Source organism: Hyaena hyaena, unplaced genomic scaffold (assembly GCF_003009895.1).
Source record: "Hyaena hyaena isolate Hyena2069 unplaced genomic scaffold, ASM300989v1 scaffold_292, whole genome shotgun sequence".
Lineage (NCBI taxonomy): Eukaryota > Metazoa > Chordata > Mammalia > Carnivora > Hyaenidae > Hyaena > Hyaena hyaena.
In genome coordinates, this window is record NW_024080924.1 from 1,675,431 (window position 1) to 1,689,205 (window position 13,775).

The window sequence follows — 13,775 nt, forward strand, 5'->3', positions numbered from 1 at the left end:
TACCCTTGCAGAGAGAAAGAGAGATAGGAAAAAACCTCTTAAGGGTATATGAGGACCCTTTCCCTGTTTGCTACCAGACTTACCCACCTCATAATAGCTATGAAAACAAACCATAATCCTCACCTGCTTCTTTAATCCTTATACTTGACCTACTTTTCTCCTTAGCATGTATATACTATATAATTGATCTTTTTTTGCTGCTATCTTCCCCCAACTAGAATGTAAGCTCCACAGAACAGGAACTACTTCCATTTTGTTTTCTACTATGTCCCCTATACCTGGCAAAATGATAAGCATTCACTATTTGTTGAATGAATGAATGAATGAATGATGGCTAGAGTGTATAAAATTCATTGTTAAGAGTAAGGGAGTGAGAGGGGCGCCTGGGTGGCTTAGTCGGTTAAGCGTCCGACTTTCGCTTAGGTCATGATCTCGCGGTTCGTGGGTTCGAGCCCCGCGTCGGGCTCTGTGCTGACTGGCAGCTCAGAGCCTGGAGCCTGTTTCAGAGTCTGCGTTTCCCTCTCTCTCTCTGACCCTCCCCTGCTCACGCTGTCTCTCTCTCTCTCTCCTAGAAATAAAAAAAAATATTAAAAAAAAAAAAAAGAGTAAGGGAGTGAGAAAACAAAAGAAAAGTTGGACTGATAGCCTGAAGATTGTGGAGAAAAGTGAAAAATATCCATGACAGACAAACTATGGTCAAGAGGTAGGGAGAAGATCAATGATCTATGATATACTGGGGCAGAGGGAAGAGAAAGAAGAAAAACATGGTGACATTGTGGTTTCCCCTTTATATCTTCATGAAAAATATTCGTATGACAATAAAAGCACTTCTTGTTTACTTAATTCAGCCCTATATAAAGGAAACAACGAACCAATCAACATCACCTAAGATTTACAACCAAAATAATAAACCAATATGGAACAAATTTTGGCAACATACTGTTCTCTTGCTTCTGGATCCATCTTTTCATCATTCTTTTTAATCAAGTTCCAAAATTTTCTTAGCTTAGGGGTCTTTTTTAATTCTAGTTCCAATCGTGCCTGAAAGAATGATGTGATATTAAATCAACAGTAACCTCAAAGTTTACAGGGATAAAAATTAGATCAACTATCAGCTAGTGTTTTAATGTGTAATACAATATAAAGCAATGGGATAAAGCCTAAAAGCAACATTACAAAACCTGAAAGCTAAGAAACTAGTAACTCTAATTTTAAATAACTATTCAATTCTAATACTTGTTAATGTAAAAAAGACAAACTGCCTTTTCTTATCAAGGTCTTAAGCTCAATAATCAATTAAATTTCTTATTTCTAAAATAAAGGATTTAAGTTTGAAAATATGAGCACTAACACTTATTAGTATAATCACTAAAGTTTGAAAAAGGAGTCTAAAACAATGGACATAGAAATAGCCATCACAAGCAGAAAAGAAAATGTCCACATGACTACATTCTTTCTAATGGCACTTATCAGTTAAGTTAGCATTAAATAATTAGCTTAGCACTAATTACTTATACATGCCTGTTTCCATCACCATCAGCCGGTAACTCTGAATGAGCTTGCATATCTGGTTCTACACAAAAAACCCATATGCAGGAGATGGTACTTTGAATAAAGTAATATACTAAAATTTGACAGTTATAACCATACTCCCCCCAAGATCAATTAATTGGGTTTTGATACCAGCACATATTATCCAATAAGGATTTGATGAAAAAAAGTCATTAACATTAAACATAATCCAGAGCTTCTCCTATAGCTATATGTACATTCTAATCTAAGAAAATATTCAAGTCTATATTTAGTCTCATCCAAAGGCACACATAGAAATAATCACCATATATTGCTAAATTTATCCCCCTTCTTTATGAACTCAATAGATATTATCTTATTTTACCTTACAATCCTGACATTAGGTAAATCATCTACTAGCTGGTACATACATAAAAACTTTAAAACTGAGGAAAAAACTACATCTATGACAAGTTAATGTATAATAAATTAAATACATTTTCTAAACAGGAAAAGGGATTTTTGGCTACTGTTTTATACCTATGTTAAAGTTACATAGTCTAAAACCACATTTTCCACTTATAACACATATACACTTAAGTTTCTGAAATTAGATACTTACAGGCTGTAGGCCCATCCACATTGGGAGGGAGATAAGCTGCTGTACTTGACTCCGTATCAAGTCTACTTCCTGTTTAAGGCAGAAAGAAAACAAATTTATACACACATCAGTATTTTAAGTTAAATCTTTACATAAGGAACATACTGCCTTTTTAAGTCCTAGAGTGAAAACATGGCACCAATACTTTCAAATTAATGATATTTTAATATTAAGAAGTTTAATGATTCTTTAAAATGATACAATCTTCAACATTTGCAGATTTGTATTTGTGAATTCACCTACTCACAGAAATGTTATTTGTAACCCCAAATTCAATACTCCTAGTGCTTTCAAAGGTCAGCAAAGATCAGCAAAAAATGAGGAGTTGCCCAACTTGCAGTGGCTACAGGCTTGAGGTTTTCAGCTGAGGGTGAACAAGGCAATGACCTGTGCTCTTGTCTCAGCTCTCATATATAAAGAAGCATCTTTCCCTGTGTGTCTGTTCAGTGCTCCTTTTCTCACATTTCAGTTTTGCTGGTGATTTTGCTATTGTAAAGCACAGGGTTGAAGTGTTGGTTAGTGTTCCTATGTGCAAGAAGGCTGCGATATGTCTTATGCAGAAAATAAGTGTATTACATAAGGTTCATCCATACTTAAGTTAGTGTTTTTGGCCATGAGTTCAATGTCAATAAAATAACAATATACATTACATAAGGTGTCATTAAACAGAAACACATAAAACAAGATTATGCACTGATAGAATGATGAAAATGTTGTGACAATGGCTTGTAGGCACCCAACCCTTTATTTTCTCTAGGTGCAATGTTTCAATTTTAGGTAATTCAGTACTGGCAACTACTTCATAGACCTAACTACCACAAATAATGAGTACCGATGGCATATTGAAAAAAACAAGGTATTTCAATAATAAACTAGTTTTTAAGTTAATTAAACCTAGTACCAAACTACTAATACTAATTAAATCTTGTTTTTGTTTAATTTCTGATAAAGAATCATGTCTATATTTACACTGACATTGTTTAGTTTAATAAATGTTAAAGAGGTAACAATGGCATCACTGAGGGCATAAATATTTTTTTTTAATGCCTTTGTAAGATTCATGTGAGGCAGGACCTAGAACAAGCAATAACTACCCTCTATCAACATTCAGTTTTCAGGATAAAGAAAGAACACCATACATTCTCGTGCATGGGTCTAATGCACTATCAGCTCAGTAGTACTTATTTTTAAATAAATAGGTATATAGAGCTTCAGATAACCACAGAAGAGAAATACAATTAAATATTAATTACTGTAAATATTTAATTCTTGAGAAGGATGAAAACTGTACCTAATTGAGTCAACTCAAATTAGAACTCTCCTTCTGACCTGCCAGCCTTTGCATGAAGCAGGACTAAAACGTAGTAAGGCTAGGTTTTGGGTGCACCTTATGGTATAGACCTCATTATGGAAAGTTCATATTCATGAGACTCTCTGCTGCTCTATCTCTGTAGAATTTCAATTCCGATCATCTTTTTTCTTAAGCAAAAAGAGGAGATCCAATCCAAATCTTTTAAAAAGTGAATGGATCTTCTAAAGTTTTTGTTGAGAAAAATAAATTGGCTAAAAAATAATTGGCTAAAATTAAGCTTTTGGCATTATCCATATTCCCCACTACCACAGGATGAAGAGTTGGCTACAGAGGTAATCTCATTCCTTGAGTTCAACTTAAAAAACAAGAAAATCTGAAAGTTCCCCCCAAAGATAAAGTAAAATTACCAAACTATTGAAGCAATGATCAAGAAAAAGCAGTAAGACCGTCTGTTCATGGAGTGAAAATTCACCATCAGTTTCAGCTAATGCTGCTTTCAAGATACACTTAAAAAAAAAAGGGAAGTGATCTGGCTTCTTCTTAAAAGTCTGAAAACAGAAAGAATAAAAATTTAGTTTGAAATCGCTTGTGAGTCCTCTTTTTTCCTCCCTTAAAAAAAATTGGTAGATTCTTTAGGAGTCTATAAACAAAACCAAATAATTACAAAAAAAGATTATTTGCTTACTTATAATTAATGGTAGCAGGTAAAATATACGTTTCTGGCAAGATCATGAAAGACTTGCAGAAAACTTCTGCTAATAAAATAATGTTTTTTTTAAATACTTTTATTTTTTCAGTTTTTAAAAGGAATCTCTATGCCAAATGTGGGGCTTGAACTCATGACTCTGAGATTAAGAGTCGCATGCTCTACTGCATGAGTCAGCCTGGCTGCCCCTAAAATAAGGGTTTTAATTCCTTTATTTTTTCTTTTATGAATTATGTTCATATTTAGCTTTGTCTTTGTTTTCTTAGAGTCTGAAATGTTTTAATTCTTCTGACTTAAGCAAAAGAAACATCTTTAGCAAAAACTAGTTTCCCACTGACGACTTTCAAAGACAGCCTCTCCTGCTTTGTATTAGCTCTTTACTTTTAACATGAAAATAACATTTTAGAAAAGTAAATAAGGTAAATATATTCAAGCTTCTCTCTGAACTACATCCCCATCTAGTTACCTCCACAACTCTCTTCTTTCATACAGAAGTGCTCCAAATGTGTGGTACACACTAGCTGTTTTCATTTATTTCTCTACAAGCTTCCACCCCAGCACTACCCTGAATCTGTTATCACTCTCAAGTACAACAGACTCTTTCCAATGTGCTGAGGAGGGTTCCTCTCCTCTTGTTGTGTACACAACACTATTCTAGGGTTCTAACCCCTTTCTTGTTTTCTTCTTCCCATGACTTCAAAGACCACATGCTAATGATTCCATATACACATCTTCACTCCAGATTATTCTCATTAACTCTAGATGCCAAGATTCCCCTGCCTGTTAGACAATTTCATCTGGATATTGGAAAGGCAATTTAAACTCATTAAGTCCAAAACTCAACAATTTTGTACCCTCCAGAGTATTTCTCAACCCTCTATGATTACTTATCTTGGTAAATGGCAGGGTCATCTATTATACTCAGTTAACCAAGCTTGGAAAGTTACTGAAAATAACACCCTTCCCTAATACTAATTATTCAATTATGAAATGCAGTCAATTCTACTTTCTAATAAATGTGTGTAACCTCTTCTCTTAATCTGTATTTTTCTTTTTCAATCCCTAATCACCAAAATGGTATTTTTAACATGCAAACTGATCAGGTCATTATTCAGAAGGCAGAAGATATTCCTTCTCCCTTCCTATAGTAGTTTGAATAAAATTCAAGAAATCTCCAAGATCTTTCAATAGTACACAAAGCACATAGTTTACCTTTGGCTCTCATCTCTCCAAAGATGGCACTTATTTAATGAATGTTCAAGAGAAGGGTTTATGGTTTTATCCTAAAGAATCTAACACTTTCTTAATTTAGAGACCATTGCCACAAAAAGATGACAATTACCCATGCCATTTTTTCATTTAAAAGAGTTGATGAGCTGACCATTTTATGGCAGCCAAAGAAAACCTATACTTTGGACCTCTACTGAGGAAGCCTTTATTATACTAGCACAAAGGAAAAATGTCAGTTTATTAGAAATTTCTAAAAGGGAGAGCAGATTCTAAATCAGCGATAAAGAAAAAAACTGAAATTACAATATCAACATTTGTCTTGATATTGGCAACACTACTTTATGTAAAACTACAAATATATACTCCCTGTTGTGAAAAAGGACACTAAAAAATATCTTATTTGAGCACTATTTGTGCTAATAATACAAACTTCATGTTAATCTGATGCAAAAATCTTTATAATCCATGCCATTCTTGGGACCAAGCACAAAACAAAAATAATTTTACTTTCATATTTTTTCAGTTCATAGTAAATTTGAACAATGTATTAAAACAAAAAAAATAGCATTTTTCATATATCCATTTTTTTTCTCAACATTACTCTATTATTGGGTGAAGTTCTATTCTAAAAGTATTATTTAGGGGCATCTGGGTGGCTCAGTCGGTTAAGCGTCCGACTCCTGATTTCAGCTCAGGTCATGATCTCAGGGTTCATGAGTTTGAGCCCCATGTTGGGCTCCGCGCTGATAGTGTGCAGACCCTTCTGGGAATTCTCTCTCTCCTGTCTCTGCTCTTTCCCCACTTGCTTTCTTTCTTTCTCTAAAAAAATAAACTTAGAAAATAAATAAATAAATAAATAAATAAATAAATAAAAGTGCTATTTATTATCAGTAAAAAGTTCTGCTACTCTTTAATGGCTTAAAGTGAGCATAGTATGAAAGCTATGAAGTAATTTAAATTTGTTACCTCCCATGCAGGGACATTTTCTCTGAATTTCTCATTCACCATACAGCAGATTGACATTAAATAGGCCTTGCTGGACACCTCTGGAGAATAATTCATCCAGAGGTAATTTTCAAGATACTGGCTGTGAAGAGTGAAAAAACACAGAATATTTCATTAGTTATCACCACTCACTATATGTCACTCTCCTGGAAAAGCATAATTATCTACAACTTTCTAAAAACTTTTTAAAAACTACGTAACTTGAGAAGCCTTCACAAATTTACCTGTAATCTAGGTCACTGCTACAAACTTATATATAGCAACTGCAGCTTTGGAGAATAAGAGTTTGTACTTTCAAGATAGGAAGACAGCAAAGATTACTAACATATGTAATTATCACCATCAGAACACTGGATATTCCCTATCTAAGGCTCTTTATGAATTAAAAAACCAAAATGATAGAACAGGCAGTTTCAGCAGATAAATGTATCTAAGACCATAGTACTACCTCATTATGAGGAACAATGGACTTCCAGAAAATAAAAAAGAGATTTAACAATTTAAAAAAAAGCTAATTTTAATATTTAATTTACTAGATATATTCAACATAAGTCAGTTTTTGAGGTAACTGGCATTTTCCTCTTAAAATACCAAAATTCTTATTTTAAGACTGTGGTGAAAATATTCCTGAAGAAATTTAAGTATTTCTAATTTCTAAAATGTAACTTAGTCTTTTTTTTTTTTTTTTTTTAAATCATTCAGGGTAGTTATAAACATAGATTTCTGTACTGGGGTTAAAATACTCTCAAGGACTAATTTAAAAAAAAAGCACGGTGTTTTAATCCCATTTTAAATTACTCCACATGCATGTAGCAATCACTCACATCCATGTGTGCATACATATGCACACACAAACATATACACACAGAGTTAAGTGTTTAGACTCCTCTATAGCACTGTAATTTTTCTACTTCCTCTTATGCTCACATCAGTATTTCCATGGGTCTATCTTTAGCAATATTTAGTTTTTTAGAAGAATCCAGAAAACTGAGTAAGTGGAATTTTACCTGAAATAATGATCAAAAGGTTCCAAGTAAGACACTTGAGTACTCTTTCATAAATAAAATGCACAAAGTTCCATTTCATTCCTCTCATACAAGTTTAAATTCCTTTTTCCTGAATTATACTCTTCAGAACTTCTGGCAATGAGTCTGAGAAATCTACAATCTATGTGTCCTTCTTTACATTTTTTTTTTCCTCCAGCAGATGATAAGATATTCATTCTGCTTTGTCACTCTTTAGTTGCTCTATTTAGAATTTATTATACTTCCTGAGTCTAAAAGACTCAACTATCTCAACTGTAGAAAATTCTTAACCACCATCTCTTCTAAATTGCTGCTCCTCTTTTCGATATCTCTTCTGAAATTTTTATTGGACTTTCTAATTTTAACCTTTGTATCTCTAAATTTCCTTTCATATTTTCATCTCTATTTCTCTAATTAATTTCCTGTATTCCAGTTCACTAATTCCCCCTGTTAGCTGTGTCTAATCTGTCACAGGCCTATGTTGTTTTATTGTGCTTTGCTTTATTCATAGCAGATGTCGCATTTTTTAGAAATTGAAGGTTTGTGGCAATGCTGCATTGAGCAAGTCTATTAGCAGCATTTTTTCCCCAACAGTATTTGCTCACTTTGTGTCTACCACATTTTGATAATAAGATTTACCAAAAAATCTGGGAATAATTCAATTTTGTTATATTTGTTATGGTAACCCATGATTAGTGATTATGACTTGTTGAAAGCTCAGATGATGATTGGCCTTTTTTAGTAATAAGGTATTATTAAAATTCCAGCTGCACTATAATTATAAAATTAAAGTATGTAAATTTATTCAGACATAATGCTATTGCACATTTAACAGACTACATATAACTATAAATATAACTTTTATATGCACTAGGGAACCAAAAAATACATGTGACTTGCTTTACTGCAGTGGACTGGAACTGCACCTGCAATATCTCCAAGGTATGCCTACATTAAATTTGTCCCTTTAATTTTTAAATTTCAGTAATTTTTATTTCCATTTTCCCCAAATCTACCCATTTTTAGTGTCTTGTTCCATGTTCACACATTCAATTTCTTCTTTTATACTCATTAAACAGAATATATGACAGTATATATCAATTATTCAATTACCTAAGGTCCTGAGTGGGCAGGGTGGGGATCTGATTCTGTTCTTTCAACTTGCTTATAATTGATTATTATCCTGATATGCTTTGTAATTAGGGAATTTGAACTCACCTTTACCAGGGTTTTATCTATGGGAATTTTTCTACAATACAGTTGGAATACATATGTGTATATTTGTTTCTGCCACATGCCTCAGAGAGATCACTGGCTTGCCACAGTTTTTAATAGTAATGTTTTATCTTGGGTGTTAACTGACTGCACAGCAAACTCCAAACCTATTCTTTACATTTTCAGATGAGGAACTGAGGCTATGAGAATAAATTATTTGCTTAAGATGATACAGGTCTGTGGGTGGGGGGAATGGGTGAAATAGGTGATGGGGATGTGGGGGTGCACTTGTCATGACGAGCACAGAGTTGGAATTGATGAATCACTATATTATACACCTAAACCTAATATAACACTGTATGTTAACTATAGTAGAATAAATAAATAAATAGTGACAAAAAAGGTATCTCTACTGTATACAGACAATACATATCTGGCTCCATCTTTAACTTCATCTTTTACTCACCTAAATTCCAAGAGCATTATCTTTCTGATGGCAAACCTAAAAGTGTAAAAGTAAGAACAGAAGTATTAAACAGAAAATACAAACATTTCAGAGTTACTAATGCAAATAAATGCATTATGAAATCTTGTTTTAATACTGACTCACACAGCAGAATAATCATATTTTAATATGCATTGAAAAAAGCTAAATTTGCTCTTATATTTTTCTTTGTAATTTGTCAAGGTAGTTTTTTTTTTTACAAATAGTTTATTGTCAAATTAGTTTCCACATAACACTCAGTGCTCATCCCCACAAGTGTCCTCCTCCATGCCCATCCCCCCCTCCCCCCCACATCCATCAGTCCTCAGTTTTTGTCAGCATTCAAGAGTCTCTCATGGTTTGCCTCTCTCCCTTTCCCCCACCATTTCCCCCCTTCTTCTCCCCCTTGTTCCTCTGTCAGGTTCCTCCTAATCCTCCTATACGTGCAGGTAGTTTCATTTTTAAAACTTTTTTCAAATGTTTATTTTTGAAAGAGAGAGAAAGAGAGAGCATGCGCAAGTGGTGGAAGGTCAGAGAGAGAGGGAGACAGAGAATCTGAAGCAGGCTTAGGCTCTGAGCTTGTCAGCACAGAGCCCAACGTGGGGCTTGAACCCAAGAACTGCAAGATAATGACCTGAGCCGAAGTCAGCTGCCCAATCCACTGAGCCACCCAGGCATCCCTATCTTATTTGTAAAAACTAGTCGACATTACTTAAAGTGAAATCTTTTCCTACTCATATAACAAACACAACTAGCATCATGACACATTGAAATATAACACATAATTTATTTTTTTTTTTTATTTATTTATTTATTTATTTTTTTTTATTTTTTTTTTTTTTACAAATAGTTTATTGTCAAATTAGTTTCTACATAACACTCAGTGCTCATCCCCAAAGGAAATATAACACATAATTTAATAAGGCAAATCATTTTTAAAATTTCTTTAATGTTTATCTTGGAGAGACAAAGTGCGAGTGGGGGAGGGGCAGAGAGAGGGAGACACAGAAGCAGGCTCTAGAATAAGGCAAAAAATTATAAGGAAAACACAAATGTTCATCATTATTCATAATATTGGATCATTACTGCCAAAAGCCAGCAGGAGAGGGGCAGAGAGATGGAGAGAGGGAATCCCAAGCAGCCTCCACCTCAGTGGGGCTCAAACCCACCAACTGTGAAATCACAATCTGAGCCAAAACAGTCGGATGCTCAACAAACTGAGCCACCAGGTGCCCCACCTGAAAGCCATGCCCTCCTTAAAGTACAAGGGACACATGTATCTATATCACAAACAAAGGAATCAGACTTTTCACAGGTTTCGTAAGTCTTGACATTAAGCCTACAAAATTAGAAAACTGCGGAAGGAATAACAGGCGTTGGCGAGGATGTGGAGAAAGGGAAACTCTTTTGCACTGTTGATAGGAATGCAAACTGGTACAGCCGCTCTGGAAAACAATGTGGAAGTTCCTCAAAAATTACACCCCAGCAACTGCACTACTAGGAATTTATCCAAAAGATACAAAAATGCTGACCGGAAGGGGCACATGCACCTAATGTTTACAGCAGCACTATCAGCAACAGCCAAAGTATAAAAGAGCCCAAATGTCCATCGACTGATGAATGGATAAAGAAGATGTGATACACACACACACACACACACACACACACACACACACACACGGTGGAATATTACTCAGCAATGAAAAATAAATCAACTATTGCCATTTGCAACAACATGGATGCAACTAGGAGGTGTTATGCTAAGTTAAATAAATCAGAGAAAGATACATGATTTCACTCATATGTGGAATTTGAGAAACTCAACAGATGAACACAAGGAGAAGGGAGGTAAAAATATGATAAAAACAGAGAGGGAGACAAACCATAGGACACTCTTAAATACACAGAACAAACTGAGGGCTGCTGGAGGGGATGTGGGTGGGAGGATGGGATAAGTGGGTGATGGGCACTGAGGAGGTGCCTTTGCAGGAGGAGCACTGGGTGTCATATGTAAGAGATGAATCACTGGGTTCTACTCCTGAAGCCAAGACTACACTGTATGTTAACTTAACTTGAATTTAATTTAAAAAAAAAAGAAGAAGAAAAGAAAATTGTGGAAGGAATGTTAGCTCTCTTTACTATTTTTAATAAAATACTTGATTTTTTAAAAAATTGCTTAACATTTTTATTTATTATTGAGAGACAGAGAGAGACAGAGCATGAGCAGGGGAGGGGCAGAGAGAAAGGGAGACAAAGAATCTAAAGGAGGCTCCAGGCTCTGAGGTGTCAGCACAGAACCCACTGTAGGGCTGGAACTCACAAACTGCAAGATCTTGACCTGTTCCGAAGTTGGACGCTTAACTAAGTCACCCAGGTGCCCCTAAATACTTTGTTTTTTATGCATAAATGATGCTATTGCCACCAGGTAACGCTCTAAAGGCTGGCTCAAATGTCCACTAATTTAGTTTTATCATTTCGTATATTGAAAATAAGGTAGTCAGACCAGAACACTGCCACTAGCTAAGTCTCCAGCTTTGAAAGTTAAATGTCTATGCATTATGAATTTATAATACACCAGGAGACCATTATCGTGTCAAACTCCTATTCCACTGACTTCTGATCTCTTAAATAATTTCACTAAGCAAGCAATGTCACAGAACCTTAGAATAAAATGCAAGTTTTTACTGTGCGAAAGCACAAAGATATAACACTAGCAAGGTACTGGCCTCTACAGCCAGCTAGGCCACTGAGTGGATACAACATCTTGTGTGTCAGACGCTCTAGGTCTCCAGCTGCAGACATTTCACTTTAACAGCGTGTTGGAGAACCGAATTCACTCAGTGCCCAGTACACACAAAACTGCATGCTTAATTTCATCAGCCAAACAGGAATTCATGATGAAAGACAGAAATAGTACCAGCTCATGAGACAGAAGATGGTATTCTGGTCATGACTCGGTGTTACCCTGACAACATCTTTTAAACATTCCTCATATTCAAAAGAGGCGAAGTGGCCCATTTATTTCTGGATGACTGGACAAGAAAAAAAGAAGTCATGATAGGTCAAGATAAAGAAAAACATTCAATTTCTTTTCTAGCAATTTTGGGTATACTTGTTAAATTTGGGAGTTTTGTGCTTCTGCCAAGAAGTTTTACTATTGTAACTGCCCACTGCTTCTCTTGGGAACGGCTGTGTGAAAACACGAAGTCTGGAGTTGTGGCGGCTCCCTTGCAACCATACAGGGAAAGCCAAAAAAAAAAAAAAAAACCACCAAAAACAAAAAAAACAAAACCCAACTGTGAAATGCTGACAAAGGCCCTCACATGAACTTCTGGACTACCCATTTCCAGATTTATTACAAAGTAGATGATTTAAAAAAAAATAATAGTGAACATAAAAGAAGCCAACCACAAAAGAGTGTATACCATGTGGTTCCATTTATTTAAAGTTCAAAAATAATCAAAACTATAGTGTTCATGTTTCCATACTTGTATTTTAAAGTGTTAAAGCAAAAGGTTATGCAAAGGCCTCTGGGGTGCTGACAAATGTTGGCTTTTATTACCTTAGTGGTAGTTATGAATGATAATTCAGAAGGCTATACATTTCTGTTTTATGTTCTTTTCTGTGTTATATTTCATAGTAAGGGCATTTAAACATGTTTTGAGTGTTTTTTCTTTATTTAAGTAATTTCTATGTGGTGCTCAAAATCATAACCCCGAGATCAAAAGTCACACGCTCTTCCGACTAAGCCAGCCAGGCGCTCTGGGGTTTAAATATTTTAAATAAAAACAAATATAAACACGGGCACAAGTAAAATACACTATAACTCACTCTTTTTTTGCATAAAAACCACTTAGATGTATTCATAACAGAATTAACAGTGATAACCAAAGTGTGCTGGTAAAGGGAGTTCTAAAAGGCAACAGACCCTGTGCTACTGAAGAACACAGTACTGGTGAAGAGTCAAAGAACCAGGATGTAATACCTGGCTCTTCCCCTAACTGGGGAACACGATGGGCTCACTCCTTAACCTCTCTGTACTGCAGTTCGCTCATCAATAAAATGAGGATAATAACAGTGACTATCACAGGGTTGTCGTGAGGAAAAATGAGCTAGTATATACGCAAGGTGCTTAGAACAGAATCTAGCACATACCAAGCACTCAACAAAGAATACTTATGGTTATTTTTAAGGCTTTAAAATCAAACAGATAAAAATACGTTAAGACATGCTTACCAAATTTGATAATAGTTAAAGGACAGCAAATATGAATCAATTACATAGCTGTATGGGCAACATATCTTACTACTTTTGAGATCCTAAAAGTTATCATTTATATCATAAGAATATTAAGAACTGATTGATTTATTTCACAGATGCCTCCTTCAGAAATAGAGTTGATATGCAAAAGTATATATTATAAGAACGTTAATGTAGAATACCAAAGAGTACCTTATGGTATAAGTGGCCTAGTCTGACAGCCTACAAACAAGTTAATAATCTTACATCAGGTCATTCGCCAGTAATGAGGATGCTACCAGCACATTAACTCAGCAAAACAGCCTCCTCAGACACTAGTCTAAAAAACGGTCATTTAAAAATTTAAATAAACATTATTTACATTA

General features: G+C 34.9%; 1 protein-coding gene across 1 annotated transcript in view; it reads right to left on the reverse strand.

Annotated features, from left to right (window-relative positions):
* The window catches only part of AQR (aquarius intron-binding spliceosomal factor), a 94,225-nt gene that overhangs the window by 69,430 nt on the left and 11,020 nt on the right, over window positions 1-13,775 (reverse strand). The window contains exons 4-8 of the mRNA XM_039247259.1: window positions 9,133-9,168; window positions 6,388-6,508; window positions 3,893-4,033; window positions 2,135-2,203; window positions 941-1,041 (exon numbers count right to left, since the gene is read on the reverse strand). Of these exons, the coding sequence (XP_039103190.1) occupies window positions 941-1,041; window positions 2,135-2,203; window positions 3,893-4,033; window positions 6,388-6,508; window positions 9,133-9,168 (468 nt within the window). The remainder of the gene's footprint in view (window positions 1-940; window positions 1,042-2,134; window positions 2,204-3,892; window positions 4,034-6,387; window positions 6,509-9,132; window positions 9,169-13,775) is intronic.